General features: G+C 37.6%; 2 protein-coding genes across 4 annotated transcripts in view; one reads left to right on the top strand and one right to left on the bottom strand.

Annotated features, from left to right (window-relative positions):
* LOC109103748 (synergin gamma-like) overlaps positions 1–1,484 on the top strand; it is a 43,298-nt gene extending 41,814 nt beyond the window's left edge. The window contains 1 exon segment of the mRNA XM_042771033.1: positions 365–1,484. Coding sequence (XP_042626967.1) covers positions 365–496 — 132 coding nt within the window. The 3' untranslated portion in view covers positions 497–1,484.
* An 824-nt stretch (positions 1,485–2,308) lies between these two features.
* Positions 2,309–11,614, bottom strand: LOC122147690 (dual specificity protein phosphatase 14-like). Of its 3 annotated transcripts, none has more exons than XM_042771031.1 (2): positions 11,356–11,614; positions 2,309–4,020 (listed from the first exon to the last, which is right to left on the bottom strand). In XM_042771031.1, exon 2 carries the CDS (start codon positions 3,900–3,902, stop codon positions 3,246–3,248), a length of 657 nt encoding a protein of 218 aa, XP_042626965.1. In that variant the 5' UTR covers positions 3,903–4,020; positions 11,356–11,614; the 3' UTR covers positions 2,309–3,245. The 3 variants fall into 3 exon arrangements, with proteins under 3 accessions (XP_042626965.1, XP_042626966.1, XP_042626964.1); XM_042771032.1 differs by lacking the exon at positions 11,356–11,614 and adding an exon at positions 4,122–4,370; XM_042771030.1 differs by lacking the exon at positions 11,356–11,614 and adding an exon at positions 4,081–4,178.
* Between the last annotated feature and the right edge of the window lie 3,600 nt (positions 11,615–15,214).

Here is a 15,214-nt window from a genome sequence, read left to right as displayed (position 1 = left end):
TAAAAACCAATTGTGTAAAATGCTACAGGATGAAAATGTTATATTTTCTAAAGATTATATTCAACGGTAATGTTAAATTACTAGTGTTTTTAAAGGTTCGCTTAAATTGGGTTTTAGATGACCGCAAACATTTATCTAATATCGTCCAGTAACTAATATGGTAAATAATATATTATGTAAAAAAAAAAAAAAAAAAAAAATTATTGAACTCAGACACAACACAATAAAACCACCTTAAAAACTCAGTCCTAGTAGTTCAACCCCAACCTGTCCCTACAATCACATCAGACTTTATCCTATAAATCTTTTTTTTTTTCTTTTTCTTTTCTTTTCTCTCACCTTGTCTTGTACATATCCTCTGCAGGCATTTAATTCGGAGACGGACAACTTCAAGCTCATGTATGGAGGTCACCAGTACCACGCCAGCTGTGCTAACTTCTGGATTAACTGTGTGGAACCCAAACCGCCAGGTCTCATCCTGCCCGACCTGCTCTAGAACCGAGCGCAGTGCAGCGCTGAACCCTGAGCCGCTGTCTGAAGCTTCATGGGAGTCCTTCAGAACTCTTGTCACTTTAGCTGTTTTGTCTTTGAAACAGTTCAGCTCTCATCACTTGAATTTGGGACGCAACTGTCTAGATCTGCCATTGTCTGTTGGAAGATCAGATAAATTATGTAGTACTGAATAATAGTTTATTTAAATATTGTAAATGTGTCTTTGTCTCTACCTTTTTGGGTCTGACTCTCAAGCACAAAAAAAAAGTGTCTGGTTGGTTGATTCTTTGCTGTTGATTTCTCTACCATGTGAAGTAAATACTGCAGAGCTGTTATTCATGTTACGAATCGCAGACTTGTAATATAAAATCTATAAAATAATAAAGGTAAAATATTTGAAAGCATTTTTGCAAACGTTTAGATGCTGGTATCTTCTTTTATGTCATTGTTTTCTGTTATGGTTGTGCTGGAACACAAGTCACTTTTATTAGTGGGTCTGGAGACGGTTCTTGACTGGTTGTGATTTTCTGAGAACCTTTTAAAAAGCCTGGAAGATGTTCTTAAACACTGTGATATTTACTATTCTGGATTCAGATGTGACTCTTTTGAAGGACTTTGTTTTGTGAAACTGAAGGAAATTCAAAAGTCTGGGGATGTAAGAAGTGCAAAGCGAAGCCTTTTTCCTTCTTCCAACCCAAGCGGTTATTATAAGAGCGACATAAGCTTTCATTATGAATTCATTTCTTTTCATTGAGGCACTCGTAATGAATTGACAATGATCCAACTGAGATTAAATGGCTTTGAGTACATGATTGTCATTGTCAGTGTTTTACTGAGGACTTAACATTGTCTTAATGTCTTTATTGTTGTCATTGTATCATTCAACTTAATTCTACTTCATTTATGAGCGTTTTGTACTAAAATGATCATGTTTTTCTGTTTATGATTCAAGTCGGTAAATGCAAATTAAATATTTGAATGTTAGTATTGGATGCAAATGTGAAATTTTTGTGTCCCACTTCATTAGTTTGGTTCATGTATAAGGGCCAGCTAGACACAGCACTTCCCTCGCACTGACTCGTCGCTAATAGCTGCCATTCACAGAAGTGTTACCTTGAAAACGGTTTCCAGGGATGCCGGACTTAGAATTTGTATGATTGTTGAAAGACATCATGATTTAGTCCCCATCTGTACGTACAGAAGATGAGGAGTGACTTTAGTCAGATAATCTTTTCCACCCTGTTGCTCATCAAATGCCTGTTGAAATTCTAAAGGCAAAAGTAGTTTAAAATATGGATTTGAGCTGACTTGCGATTTTGATGTTGTTTTGACAGGCTGTTAGAGTGGATAATATTCTGTCCTTGTCTTTATACACGTGATTAACAACCTTTATCCACCTTGCCGTCGCTGAACGGGAGATGTGCTATGATGCATTGGAAGATTTAATACTACTTTTATGATCCTACACTCATAAAATAAAGCTTTCAAAATGTTTTTGCAGAAGAACCATTTGGATTCTCTACAATTTTCTGGAATGGAAGGATTCCATGGATGTTAAAGGTTCTTCATGGAACCATTGATGCCAATAAAGAACCTTTATTTTTAATGGATTTATCATCCATTAAAAATGCATTAAACCATAATACAACAGCCTGCCCATCAGTCATATACAGTAAATATACAGTAGAAATTACTTTTATCAACAAGTATTAAGGTATTTTTAATATGTACAAATATTACTACTATGTAGCTTCACTGTTATTTTGAACATATTAAAAATCTTTACTTTGAAAAAAAAAGTAAACCAAGCCTTAAATAAGCACAAGGAATACATTAAAATATTCCACCCTTTATTCATTTTAACGCACTAATTAAATTTGAACTCTTTTACATGAATTCATTTATTTATTTATTTTTTTACATGTATTAAAAGCTTTGCTAGGAGTCCTCTGACAGATGTCCTCTGGTTATAATTACTGCTTCACTGCAGAAAACATCTGAAAGAAACATCTTGAGTTACCAAATAGATAAAATATAATTCATTCAAAAAATTACTTTGCCATATTTATTGTTCTACTTTTTGTGAAACAGCCCGTTCTGTAAGAGTTCTAACATTACAAATACCAACACTGTCCTCCATGGCGTTCAATATATATTTTTTTAATTTACATAAATAGTTTATAAATCTGCTAAACTTAGATAATATTGTAGCGTCTTTCTGTTAAACACTTTGTCACTCTTCACAAAACCTTCCAATAGTTTTCTCTCTCTTTTTTTTTTTGTAATTTTATGTATGCACAAGTTTAAATACACCTTGGAATATAATATTTTTAATGTATGTATATATATAAATGCTACTGTACTAGTAATCAGAATCAGAGTGCTGCCTCTTAACAAAGACGACAGCTAAACTGAAACAATATCTTCACAATATTACGATTGGTAAGTCTTATCCAAGGACTGAATTCCTGATTCCCAGCATCACACTTGATTCCCAAAGTGCTCCTAAAACTGACATAATTGTTGCCAATATTTATTTCAGCATTCAAGGATGGATTATCACTTCTGACTTTATAAAATATGGACTCAAAGTGACTTTTTCCATCTTGAAAATAGACATAAGCACTCCCATCTGGCTTTATTCTCTGGCAAGAGGGACACATGGATGTACACAAAGAGGCCGGAAGACAATGGAGTCAAAGATCGCTTAGGGGACCTGTCCTCTATGTTTGAACCAAGGTCCAAACCCCTCTTCACAAGCCCCAGTAAGGTGCCAAATTCCTGCAGTCTCTCTCGTACACGTCGGGAATGACCCCGTATGGTGTCTGGATCATTTTCACAGAGTTCCTGCCAAACAGTTTCCTCTCGTACTCAATGAGTTGTCGCCAGAACCCTCCATTAGGACGAATGACCGGTCGGCGGGTTTTGACCCAAGCGTGAGCCTCGGCCAGGGAAACTCTATGGTACTTCATGAGGTAGGCCAAACAGAGCGAGGCGGAGCGGCTCACCCCAGCTGCGCAGTGTACTAGCACAGCCCCCCGTTTCCGGCCCACGCTGTGGATCTTATCAGCCACACTGTCAAAATAAAGCGAGATTGGAGAATGAGGCATGTCGGCCAGTGGCACTTTCACATACTCCATATGTGGCCAGTTGAAGTTGGGCAGCTCGATAGTGGCATTCACCACACAGGTAATCCCTTTAGACAGGAGAAGGCTGCGGTTAGACGCCACATTCCCCCGGCCGAGGAACAGGGAAGGAGTGATCTGGGCGATGCCCCCCAACAGGCTGCTGGTCTCAGGCAGCAGTCGTGGGACAGCCGTGGGCACCACTGAACTGCGGTGTTGGTGATGGTGATGGTGGTGGTGATGGTGATCTTGGTGGTGGAAGAACCCCTGACTTCGGGAACCCATAGAGGAGCGGAGGAAGGAGACAGAGAAATAGAAACCTTGAGGTGGCGCCAGGGTGTCTTTTAGTTCTCCATGGTCATCTCAAAGCGAATGGTGATGTCATACAAATCATTGGGTACACCTAAAACAAAACAAGAGTCAGTTTGATTGGAATAACTAGTCAAACCTCTGGAGCAAGTACCTTGCACAGGCAGACAGTGTTTACAACAGGGGTCTCCAAACCTGTTCCTGGAGAGCTTCCATCCTGCAGGTTTCAACTCTAACCCCAATCAATCACACCTGAACCAGCTAATCAAGGTGTTTAGGGTTATGTGATAATTACAGGCAGGTGTGTTTGAGCAAGGTTGAAACTGAAGTATGCAGGATGGTAGATACCCAGGAGCAGGGTTGGAGGACCTTGGTTTACAGCAGAGGTCTCCAAACTCTGTCCTGGAGGGCCGGTGACCTGCAGAGTTTAGCTCCAACTTGCCTCAACACACCTTTCTGGAAGTTTCTAGTTTGCCTAGTAAGACCTTGATTAGCTGGTTCAGGTGTGTTTAATAAGGGTTGGAGCTAAACTCTGCAGGACCGAGTTTGGAGACCCCTGGTTAACAGCATATGTAGTGTTATGAACCTACAACCTTCTGGTTAGTCCAGGAGCCTCATTTATAAAACACATGTACAATTGGATTTTATACTTGACTCCATAGATTTCATCCTACACCAAAAATGAGAAACAAATCTGGATTTAAAGAAAAAAAAAAACTGGCATATAAATATTCTTATGAATATGCCAACTGAAGAGCATGTGTACAAACCTTTTGTGCTTATATATACCAGATAATAAGGGTGTACTAGGCACGGTTGCCTTGTACTGAGTCCATGCGCGATTCTCCCTCCTCTGCAATATCTAAACTTTGAATTAATTCAACCAACTGCTTCGAAAAATGATTCACTTTTTCAAAGTGCTTGAAATGCCATGTGATGTTTACGCCTACTGCAGAACGGTGTGAACACAATGACAACTCATCTCAAACATGCTAAAAAAACACCTTTTATAATCCAATTGCAAACGTTTTGCTTTAGGTGTAACCTCTTAAATGCAATTACCAAATCCTGTAATACCAGTAAATGCGAAGCGTCTAGTATGTTATTTTATTCATTTGTAGGGCTTGTTTTGTTTGTTCAAATTTATAAAATTGATCCGAGATCAGGAAAAAACACTGGTTCATGCGTTCACAGAGATCGCCCCTAGCAGCAAACCATCGAAATTTCAAAACAGTTGTGCTGTAATGAATCCTCATTAACTGAAATAACATGACTTTAGCAGTTTGATAAGCACTCTGAATCACTGGTTCCAAACAAATGAAGTAGTTTAAAAAGTGTCCATGACTAGCGTTCAGTTAGGATCACTCTATGCACATTTTCAGAACTTCACCCACTGTACCATGGAAACAAGTACTGTATATGTTTTAAACTGAGGACCTTTTCAGAGTCGATGACTGAAGCTTCCTTGTTGATGGTAAAAGACAACATTGGCATGGCTGAATACTGCGTTAATGGACTTAATTACTGTATGTACCGAGAAGATGTGCCCCTCTGTCAGACTCCCATCCCTTGAGCTGTGCATGAGAGTGTGGGGGCCATGCGGAGCAAGTGTTTACTGGAGCCTAGGAGAATCTTATTAATCAATCCAAAAACAAGGACCTGTTATAAGCGAATACTCTTGGTCAGACAGAAAGCTTTATGTATCACACAGAACAAGAGGGCAGCCCTGTATTCTGGAAGGAAATAAATATTTTTGAAAGTTCAGTTTTAAAATAGGGTTGTAAAATTTGCTCTCACAATAACCGATTCTTTAAAAATAATTATGAATTATGATTTATTTAAAAAAATGCATGCATTCTAAACTTTAAATTTTGTCATGGTTTGGTACAGTTTAATTAAATGATTTTGTTTTGCAGACATTTAATAAAGCAATATGCCCTAAAAAGTTTTTGTTAGGCACAATGGAGAGTGGAGAATCACTGTAAACCACAGCTTCAGTGCTTACTGTCTTTATATAAGGTTACTACATATGCATATCAAGGTTTCATAAAATAAACACAGAAACAAAAATGTATTAATTACTGATTTTCTTTTTCATGTTTACCATGCATCACACAGGCATCAATGGAAAGCATACTTGGCAAAGCAATACTGATGTAATGAGTTGACAGGTGTGTGTTTATAGAGTGTTTTACAATGACTTTGAATACAGCTAGGCCAATCATAATCAAGGATGGGAAATATCCATTTTATAACTGTTTTAAGAACTTATAAAAATAAAGAATTTTACTTCAGATACAGTCTGTTTCTTTTTATTTTATGAATTCATTGTTATGAATGCAATAACTGCTAGCTAACCTGGCAGCAAGTCCAAGGTTATCCATTTTTTCTTCACAGAGGGAAAAACGTCATTCCCATCACATTATACCAAAATCCTCCTTTTGAGGTTGAGCCAAGGTCATGATCAGATCTTTATTCAGAGATATGCAATAAATGTTTTAACACAGATGAACATCAGTTTGAAAAACTTTAATTTTTCAAGATTTCTTGTCAAAAGTGCCCCTAATTGAAGAATACTATATTATAATTGATGCACTTTGTCAGATTGATGCATCACAATGCATGCATTTTTATATACCTATTTAAAACCCTTGCTTAAACTCTACAATGTCCATATTCAAATCACACACACTAAGATAATGTGTAAAATTACTTTGTTACTCTAAAAAAATGTTTCATTGTGTTTAGAGCAAAGGCAAAGGAACATTGCTGTAAAAAAAAAAAAATGCACACAGCTGAAGCTTGTGTCCTGGACCCAGTGATGTTCTCAGGTAACACGTTCATTCAGCCGTCAATTTTGGCCCTCAGACGCCCCTGTGGATTCCAAGTGAGCTGAAATCTGCTTCCTCCGATTACTGGGGGTCGAGTTGCTGGCAGGCATGAAAAACAATAATTTAGAGCATCTGTTTTTGTCGCCTACCTTTCATACATCAGCATTTTTTATTGAAGGACAGATGGTCTACTTATGGCTTGTGTGCTGTTTACTGTTCCCCATCATGCCTGAGGGCTCTGCATCATTCATTCCTCTCAATATAATGCATGGGGCTCTGACCTTTATTAGCATGCCACAAATATCAAAACAGTCATGTTAAATAAGAATTACATCTGATGTCTGTGCAAACAGAACCTGTGATGGTAGTTCCTCCACCCTCTGCAGAGCTACAGCTGGCTTGATGCTCTAAATCAACATGTGACCGGATCTTCTGTACGTTTCTCCATATATATATGTACAGTATTGTGCTATTTAAGCTGATTAACTGAATGAGTAATACCTGTGCCGAATTAGTTGATAATCTAATCATGCTCTTCCCAAACCTTGTTAATAAAATATAATTTACTTATTATTAGTAGTATTTTAATAGTTTTTAATTGTTATTAGTTTATAATTGTAATATTTTAATAAACACATTAAATTGACAGCCCTATCATATTCCTACAATGTGTAAAGATTTGGTGCACATTGGTAAAAGGACCATCAATTTATGGCAGTGTCCTTGTGCCCAGTAGTCTGCTACTGTGTTTGCATTAATAAAACCCATCTGCCCCAGTTCGTGCTGGCTGTCTCCCTGAGCCTTCCTCTACATCAATGAAAAACAGCCCGCCTGCCACTCTCATGGGACTCTGATCGCAATAACATCTACAGTCTCTAACATCCTTTCAAACAGGGCACACCATCTCTCTCTCTGGCTGTCACTCATTTTTTTCACACTGAAATGACGGAGTTTGGATGCCATGTGTGGTGCCCCAAAAACTGTTCTTCACAGTTTGTGAGCTTAACACAAAAGGGCAGTCAGTGACATTGTGACTGTGTTTTTGGGTAAATTGGTGTGAAATCCACTTGAATTGTCAACCCAAAAGCTGTAGCTTTCAAAACAAATAAGGTGACATGGTCATGCAAGTTCAGATGACATTTGTTCTTGCATATATTGTGAACTAATGTCTTCGGTGCATATTTGACTTAAAAGGGATAATTCACCCAAAAATGAAAATTCAGTCATTAATTACTCACCCGCGTGCCTTCCAAACCTGTAAAACCTTTGTTCCTCTTTGGAACACAAATTGAGATATTTTTGATGAAATCCGAGAGCTTTCTGACCCTGCATAGACAGCAACAGAACTACCATGTCAAAGGCCCAGAAAGGTAGTAAGGACATCGATAAATAGTCCATGTGACATCAGTGGTTCAACCATAATTTTATAAAGTTATAATGACTTTATTCAACAATTTCTTCTCTTCCATGTCAGTCTTCTGGGCCTTGAATGTGGTAATTCTGTTGCTATTTATGCAGGGTCAGAAAGCTCTAGGATTTCATCAAAAATATCTTAATTTGTGTTCTGTAGATGAACGAAGGTCTTACGGGTTCGGAACAACATGAGGGTGAGTAATTAATAACAGAATTTTCATTTTTGGGTGAACAATCCCTTTAAAGAGATAGTTCACTCAAAAATTTTAATTCTGCTAGTAACTCACCCTGATGTTGTTCCAAAATTCTCTCTTCCTTCTGTGGAACATAAAAGAGGATATTTTGAAAAATGTCTCAGTATTTTTTTCTGGAGCCCTTACGAAGATCTGAGATGACCAGACACCTGAGAAAAGAAGATTCTAACCCCTCTGAGGACCTCAGATGACGCCAACCCTGAACCAACATAGAAAACGACCACATTTTCCTCACAACATATAATCATTGTAATTTAGAAACTTTCATTTTCTGTGAAGCTGCTTTGCAACAAATTGTATGGTGAAAAGCGCTACACAAACATAAATTGAATTGAATTTTCTGTTTATACAATTGAAGTTAATAGTAAGCAGAACTACTGTAATTGGTCCCAACATTCTTCAGTATACCATCTTAAGTGTTCCACAGAGGAATGTAAGTCATACAAGTTTTGAAAAACATCAGGGTTAGTTAATGATAAGAGAATTTTTGTTTGTAGGTGAACTAACCCTTTAAGAACTACAGTGGATGGGAAGATTTTTTGTGTATAACAGTTTATAAGATTCATTTATGGTGCCGTGACCCGGTGACTACTGTAGGTGTTGAGAAATAACGGCTTGATATATAAGAGCAAAGATGAACCTCAGCAACACAAAGTGCTGATAGAGTCAAAGGCCTCACTGCTGACTATCACAGCTATTTATACAAGTGACTGAGTGGAGAAGTGGGAAGAGAAGAATGAGAGAGGAAAAGGAGGAACATCAGAGGCCTGATTTTTTTTGCTGTGTGCATTGCTTCTAAACATATAGCATATATCTTGGAATATGAACATCTTGTCATCTACACAGTCTCACGTCATTCCAAATCCATATGACTAGATTTCTTTTTTATATTGCAACAGAAATTTTGAAAAACTATGCAAAAAAAACAAGCTACACAAGTGGTCCATATGACTCAATACTCTGCAGTGGTTCTCAAAACTGATTTTCATTTCTGTACTTTCACATTTGCTGCATCATATTTGTGTATGAGTCAGATGTACAGGGGAAAAATCCAATAAAGTATCTTCTTTCGGGTTCCATGGGGAAAGAATTTTATCCAGGTTTGGTATGACATGTAAATCATGACAGAGTTGCAACTATTCCTTTAAGCCAAATGTTTGCTTCTAGTGTTTTATTATTATTATTATTATTATTATTATTTTTTATCAAAACACATTTTGGACAAGTCTATAAAAATGCACATACACACACACACAAAAACATTACCCTGTATATTACAAGTAAATTAGATGCAACAACTCAATCTTGAATGTCTTCTCGATTTGGGAGCCAAGCAAGTCTGCTACAAACAGTACTTCATTTTCTCCACCTGTGGAGTGGCATGAATATATTCTTGGCATGACAGTAATGGGCTGCTGTGTCAACCTCATACACACACATCGCTCAGTCTGTGGATCTGTCAACACTAGTGCACATCACAGATTCAGTGCTGCAGGTCTCAGATGCCGTGTGTAGAAATTCTCCAGAGTCTGATTCCACCTCCGCAAGCATTAATGGGAACGAGAGACACCTGCTGAGAAACTCGAGCCCCAAAATGGCAGCCCTTCTTCCACACCAAATGTGGAAAACAGGAAACTGAACCTTAGCCTTGTTTATTCTACCAGCTTAATCTTGTCAGTGTCCTAATGAAACAAAGCATGCTCATTCAACAAGTGGCTGCAACCTAAAGCATTAGTGGCATTTCAAATGCAAACATTTTAAAGATTACATTTTGATTTACTACAGATAAAATCTGGATTATCCATCAGCCCAGTTCCTCCTAAAACAATGGGTTTTCTAGGGGAATCATGGAAAACGCAAAACTGCACTCTGTTCATTTCTACATTCTGTGCATTCCTAATTCTTATTTTATGGTTGACCAAATATTATTTAAGTGGTTGACAAATATGTGCTTTACAATTGCAGCAGGTTGGTTGATGGCATAAAAACTGATTTATAAAATTAGTTTTTCAAATAGCCTATTCAAAAAACACTTGGACTGTTTTGTGAATGAATCGATTCATTTAAAAGATCCAACGCAAAGATTGGTTCATAAATCAGACATAGCTAGTTTACAGCTTATAGGGATTTTAAGTTGTAAAATATTTTTGGAAATAAAACTTGCATATTTGGTTTATCCTGCGTGTGTTAATGGTTGTGAGAAGTCTTAGAAACCTGTAGGCTACTGAGATGTCAAAGGTAGCCTATTTATTTAGGCTAATATTAGTTTCTCTAGTGCAAATATGTTAGAATGAACAACGTGGTTGATGGAAAACATTCATTAAAGAAATCTGGCTGAACCTAAGCGATGATAATAATGGTTAAGCCAACACTGTGCTGTAAGGAACAGGTTGATGCCAGTGACTGAGTGTAGATCGTATTTTGTTGCATTGAGCGCTTCATGTCTGCTCAGTCACGCACATCAAACTGTTCCATCAATGGCACAAATTCAAAAAGCCATCTGAATGCGAAATAATGCAGAATGTCTACAACTGATTCCGATGGTGAACCTGTTGGCTATCTAATGTGCAACAAAAGAAGTACGTTGTTCAAACTCTAGTGACGGAAAATCATTGAAGATTCATTAAGAACATGAAAAAAAAAAATAAAATAAATAAAAAAATTCGCGGAAAATTACTACTATTCCGCACCACGCACGCGAACTGTTGGTGTTCACTTTGCGTACGTTATTGTAACGAGCATTTTCTTTTTCTTTCAATTTCAACCCGAATACGCACAACACAAGCAATTATATCGGACAAACCCACTAAATGCGTTACATTTACGAAATGTAAAGACATAAAACATCACAAAAGCTGCGTATTTAGTACACTGTTGCGTAGTGTTCAGTTTACTCGCGTTCCTCTGACCCAAAGAACAGACTTAACTTACCTCACACACAAAATATTGTCCTCTGAAATTAAACACGGGTCACACATTCAGCTGAAGGCAGAATTTATCTCCGCGCAAACAAGCTGCTATTTCGGGAATATTCCGTAAATTCTGACAACTCCACGCGCTTCCCCGTGATGGAGGTGAGCGCGCGCGCGTATCTATGGTGCGTATGACAACAGGAAATTTTCTATTGGGAAAACATACGCTTAAAGAGCACAGAAGCGCCTCCCCCGTCCAACACTACAGCCAGCCAGTCCTCATACTGACACATCACGATCCACACTCAGCTACAAATATGACAAGACATTCTGAGCAACAAACATCATGTGCAGTTGAACATGACGCCACTGTATAAACTTAAAGAGCAGCAGTCGCATCATAGTTATAAGGGTGATGCAAATAAACATCTGACTGAAATTTAAAATATAATCATTATATTAAACTGATTTAATAATTACTGCTGGATTATTCATTATGTATTATTTAGAGTTGCCAGTAGTTTGTCAGATAAACAACAAAGCAAGGAATCATAACTTTCCTCTTAATGCCAATTTATAGAGCCCATTAAAGCAACAGTTAACTCAGAATTTAAAATTCTGTCATTTTAATGAAAGTTATTATAAAGTGTTAAGGCCGGTTCACACCTACGATAACTATAATGATTAAATATATAGTTTTAAAAATGGTTCTAAATGTAAAAGTATAGCAGAGTCCACCCTATAACGAGAACAACACAGAGGAATGATATTTTTGGGATACTTTCAGAATTAATTAATTTATTTTCAGCTGATAAGCAATAAAAACATCAACCAATAAGAATCCATCCTGCTCTAGAATTTACAGTGGTAGATGACAAAACTGCAACACTTGCTTATAATTAACAGAATGTTATCATCTGTTGCTGTGGAGAGCTAATATGAACAGGCCTTTACTGAGAACGCTGAAAAAAAGAGCAGCCTGCACATTCTGCTTAACATCTCATGTTCTGTGGAAGAAATAAAGTCATACAGACTTGAAATGACATGAGTGTGAGCAAATGATGACAGAAGATTCATTTTTAGAAGAATTATTCCTATTTCTCTGCCCACCCATCGAATGAATGGATGGATTTATCCTTGACTCATACATAAATAAATTATGAAATTAAACATGAGGGCTTAAAGAGTGAGGCTGAAGCTAATTCCAACATGCAAGATCATTTTAATTCATTTTCATCTGTTGATTCATGTCTGGAAGTGCAACACTTTACAACTGCATCATTAACACGTAAGACAGAACATATTGGCATGAGCAGTTTCTGGAATGCATCACATCTCAAACACAAACATCTTGCTTTTCGCGGTAAAAACACTAGAATCAACAGCAGGCAATTTAATCCTAAGCTTCAGTCTCAGATGCTTTGCTTTGCCCTCGCAGTGCTGCCAGCATTTGATGCACAGAAATCAAACTCTTTATTTGATATATCTAACCTCAGAGGCAAACACAGAGCTGTACTGTTTGGATTTCCAGCATAACTGTAGTGGCATCAGAGGCAGGAACCATCTGAAAAGAGAGAGGACAAAGACTGAAAAAGTCAGTGGCACACCTGATAGTCTCTGCAGGAGAGAGAGAGCTCAAGCCCAGGGGAGGGTCACTGCTTTTCTGTTGCCCTAAACAATACAGACAGCGAGACTGCTGGTAAAAAACAGCTTGTGTAAAGGATGATGCAGGATACTGTAATTTCTTCCGATTTCTTTTAAAGAACACATGAAAGTAAAATGAAAGGTTTGTGGCTAAATTCATGTCTATTAGGTCTAAGGTCACTTATATGCTAGTATACTACTAAAAGTTAACAAACATTTCGCAAATATACACTAATCCTCAAAAGTTATGGTTAAGTAATTTTTTTAAATAAGATAATAAAACAAATAAAATAATTTACAAGGGATGCATTAAATTGACCAAAAGTGACAGTAAAGCTATTCTATTTCAAATGAATGCTGTTTTTGATACTGAAAATGGTTTTCACAAAATTATTAAGCAGCACGACTGTTTACAAAATTTGTAATAATAAGAATTTTGAAAAGCAACCAAATCGGCATATTAGAATGATGAATTCTGAAGGATCATGTGACACTGAAGACTGGAGTAATGAAGCTGAAAATTCAGCTTTGCATCACAGAAGTACATTTTAAAATATTTATATGGTTAGACATTTGCAGACATATGCAAAACTTCTTCAACATATTACTGTAAAGTATTTATGGCATCCAGAATTCAGTGTTGCTAGTCAGCTGTTGCTACATTAATTATATCACAAAACAATGCAACCAATGTGCACTTGTACATCTAAGAAGCCAAATACCTTAATAAGAATCAGTTTTAGAGGAAACATGATTGCTGAAGAGGAATGTGATACTCGCTGGCATGAGAATGATCATTGTTTAAAAAAAAATGACAGAGAGAGAGATAGAGAGAGAGAGAGTGAGCTGAGCCACAGAGACGAGACTAAAATGTCAGATGAGTCACAGTCGTTCCAGTGAGACAGTGCGCCTTAATATATTTCCACTGGCTTGAATGGAGGCAGAAAATTTACTGTGATGCTGTCAGGGGAGCCAACCCATAATCTGATCTAAATGGAGCTACTCAACGCCGTACTCTACCAGAGAATAAAAACACAGATCTGACCTACTGAAAACAAACCATGACACACCTTCAGAGTTCAGATGCCATCCTTTCACCAAGACCACGGCAACTCATCACTTTTGTATTTAGGCCAATATCTAATTAAATCACTGGAAAAGAATTTCGAACATGGCAGTAAAGCCGTCCACTGTCCCTATGTGAGAGCTGGACCAGAAATAGATGGTGTGCCAGGCATGCTGGAAGAGATCCAGAGTATCCCAGCTCTCCAGAGACAGACACCCTGCCATCTTCCACAATGTCTCTTCAGATGGACAGGCTGAAGTTGGGAGGTTTGGCCTTGCCTCAGGCATCTGCTAACACATCTAGACATCTTGAGAAAATGAGTTCACAGATCCATTGCCTGCAGCTGTAACACAATCTCTAGATTAATTGATCCTTCTGATGTTAACTGACTACAAAGCACTGCACAAAACCGTGCAGCACCAAAAGTCACATTAATAGTAAGTACTGTTCAATTCACTGGTATTTATGTATATTATTGATACACTGTTTAATATTTCATGAAATATCACAGTTAATGAAGTCCAAGTGCCACCTACAGGGCTATTAGGTGAAGTTTGCAGTAGCCCCTCACTGCAGAACACAAGATCCAGGGGGCTGGTTGGATCCACATCTAGGGGGTGGAGATGGGTAGGTTTAGGGGTGGAGGGGTGGGTTTAGGAGAAGGAGAAGGTGGGTTTAGGGCTCAGGGGGTGGAGACGGGTAGGCTTAGGTATATGTAAGGTGGGAGGAGTTGGATCTGAATCCAACCACGCACCCTGGATCTTGTCTTCTGCAGTGAGGACCATCTCGAAGTTTGACTGGCGAAATGATGTTGTGAAAGGACTTTAATTTTACCATTTTTGATAATTATGCAGCATTTTGAAAGTCTCTTATGCTCATCACTGCATTTATTTGATCAAAAATACTGGAAAAAAATCTGTAATATTGTATAATAATATTACAATTTTAAAGAATGTTTTTCTATTTTAAAATACTTTAAAATATCATTTATTTCTATGATGCGAACTGAATTTTCAGCATCGTTACTCCAGTCTTCAGGGTCTCATGAACCTTCAGAAATCATTCTAATATGTTGATTTATTTATTTATATTGGAACCTGTGATACTTTTTTGGGGGTTCATTGATAAATGAAAAAAAATGAAAAAGAACAGCAATTATCCAAAATAG

This window comes from Cyprinus carpio, chromosome A15 (assembly GCF_018340385.1).
Source record: "Cyprinus carpio isolate SPL01 chromosome A15, ASM1834038v1, whole genome shotgun sequence".
In the NCBI taxonomy this organism is placed as follows: Eukaryota; Metazoa; Chordata; class Actinopteri; order Cypriniformes; family Cyprinidae; genus Cyprinus; species Cyprinus carpio.
Note: the sequence above shows the minus strand (reverse complement) of the source record. Positions and strands in the feature narration are given on the sequence as shown.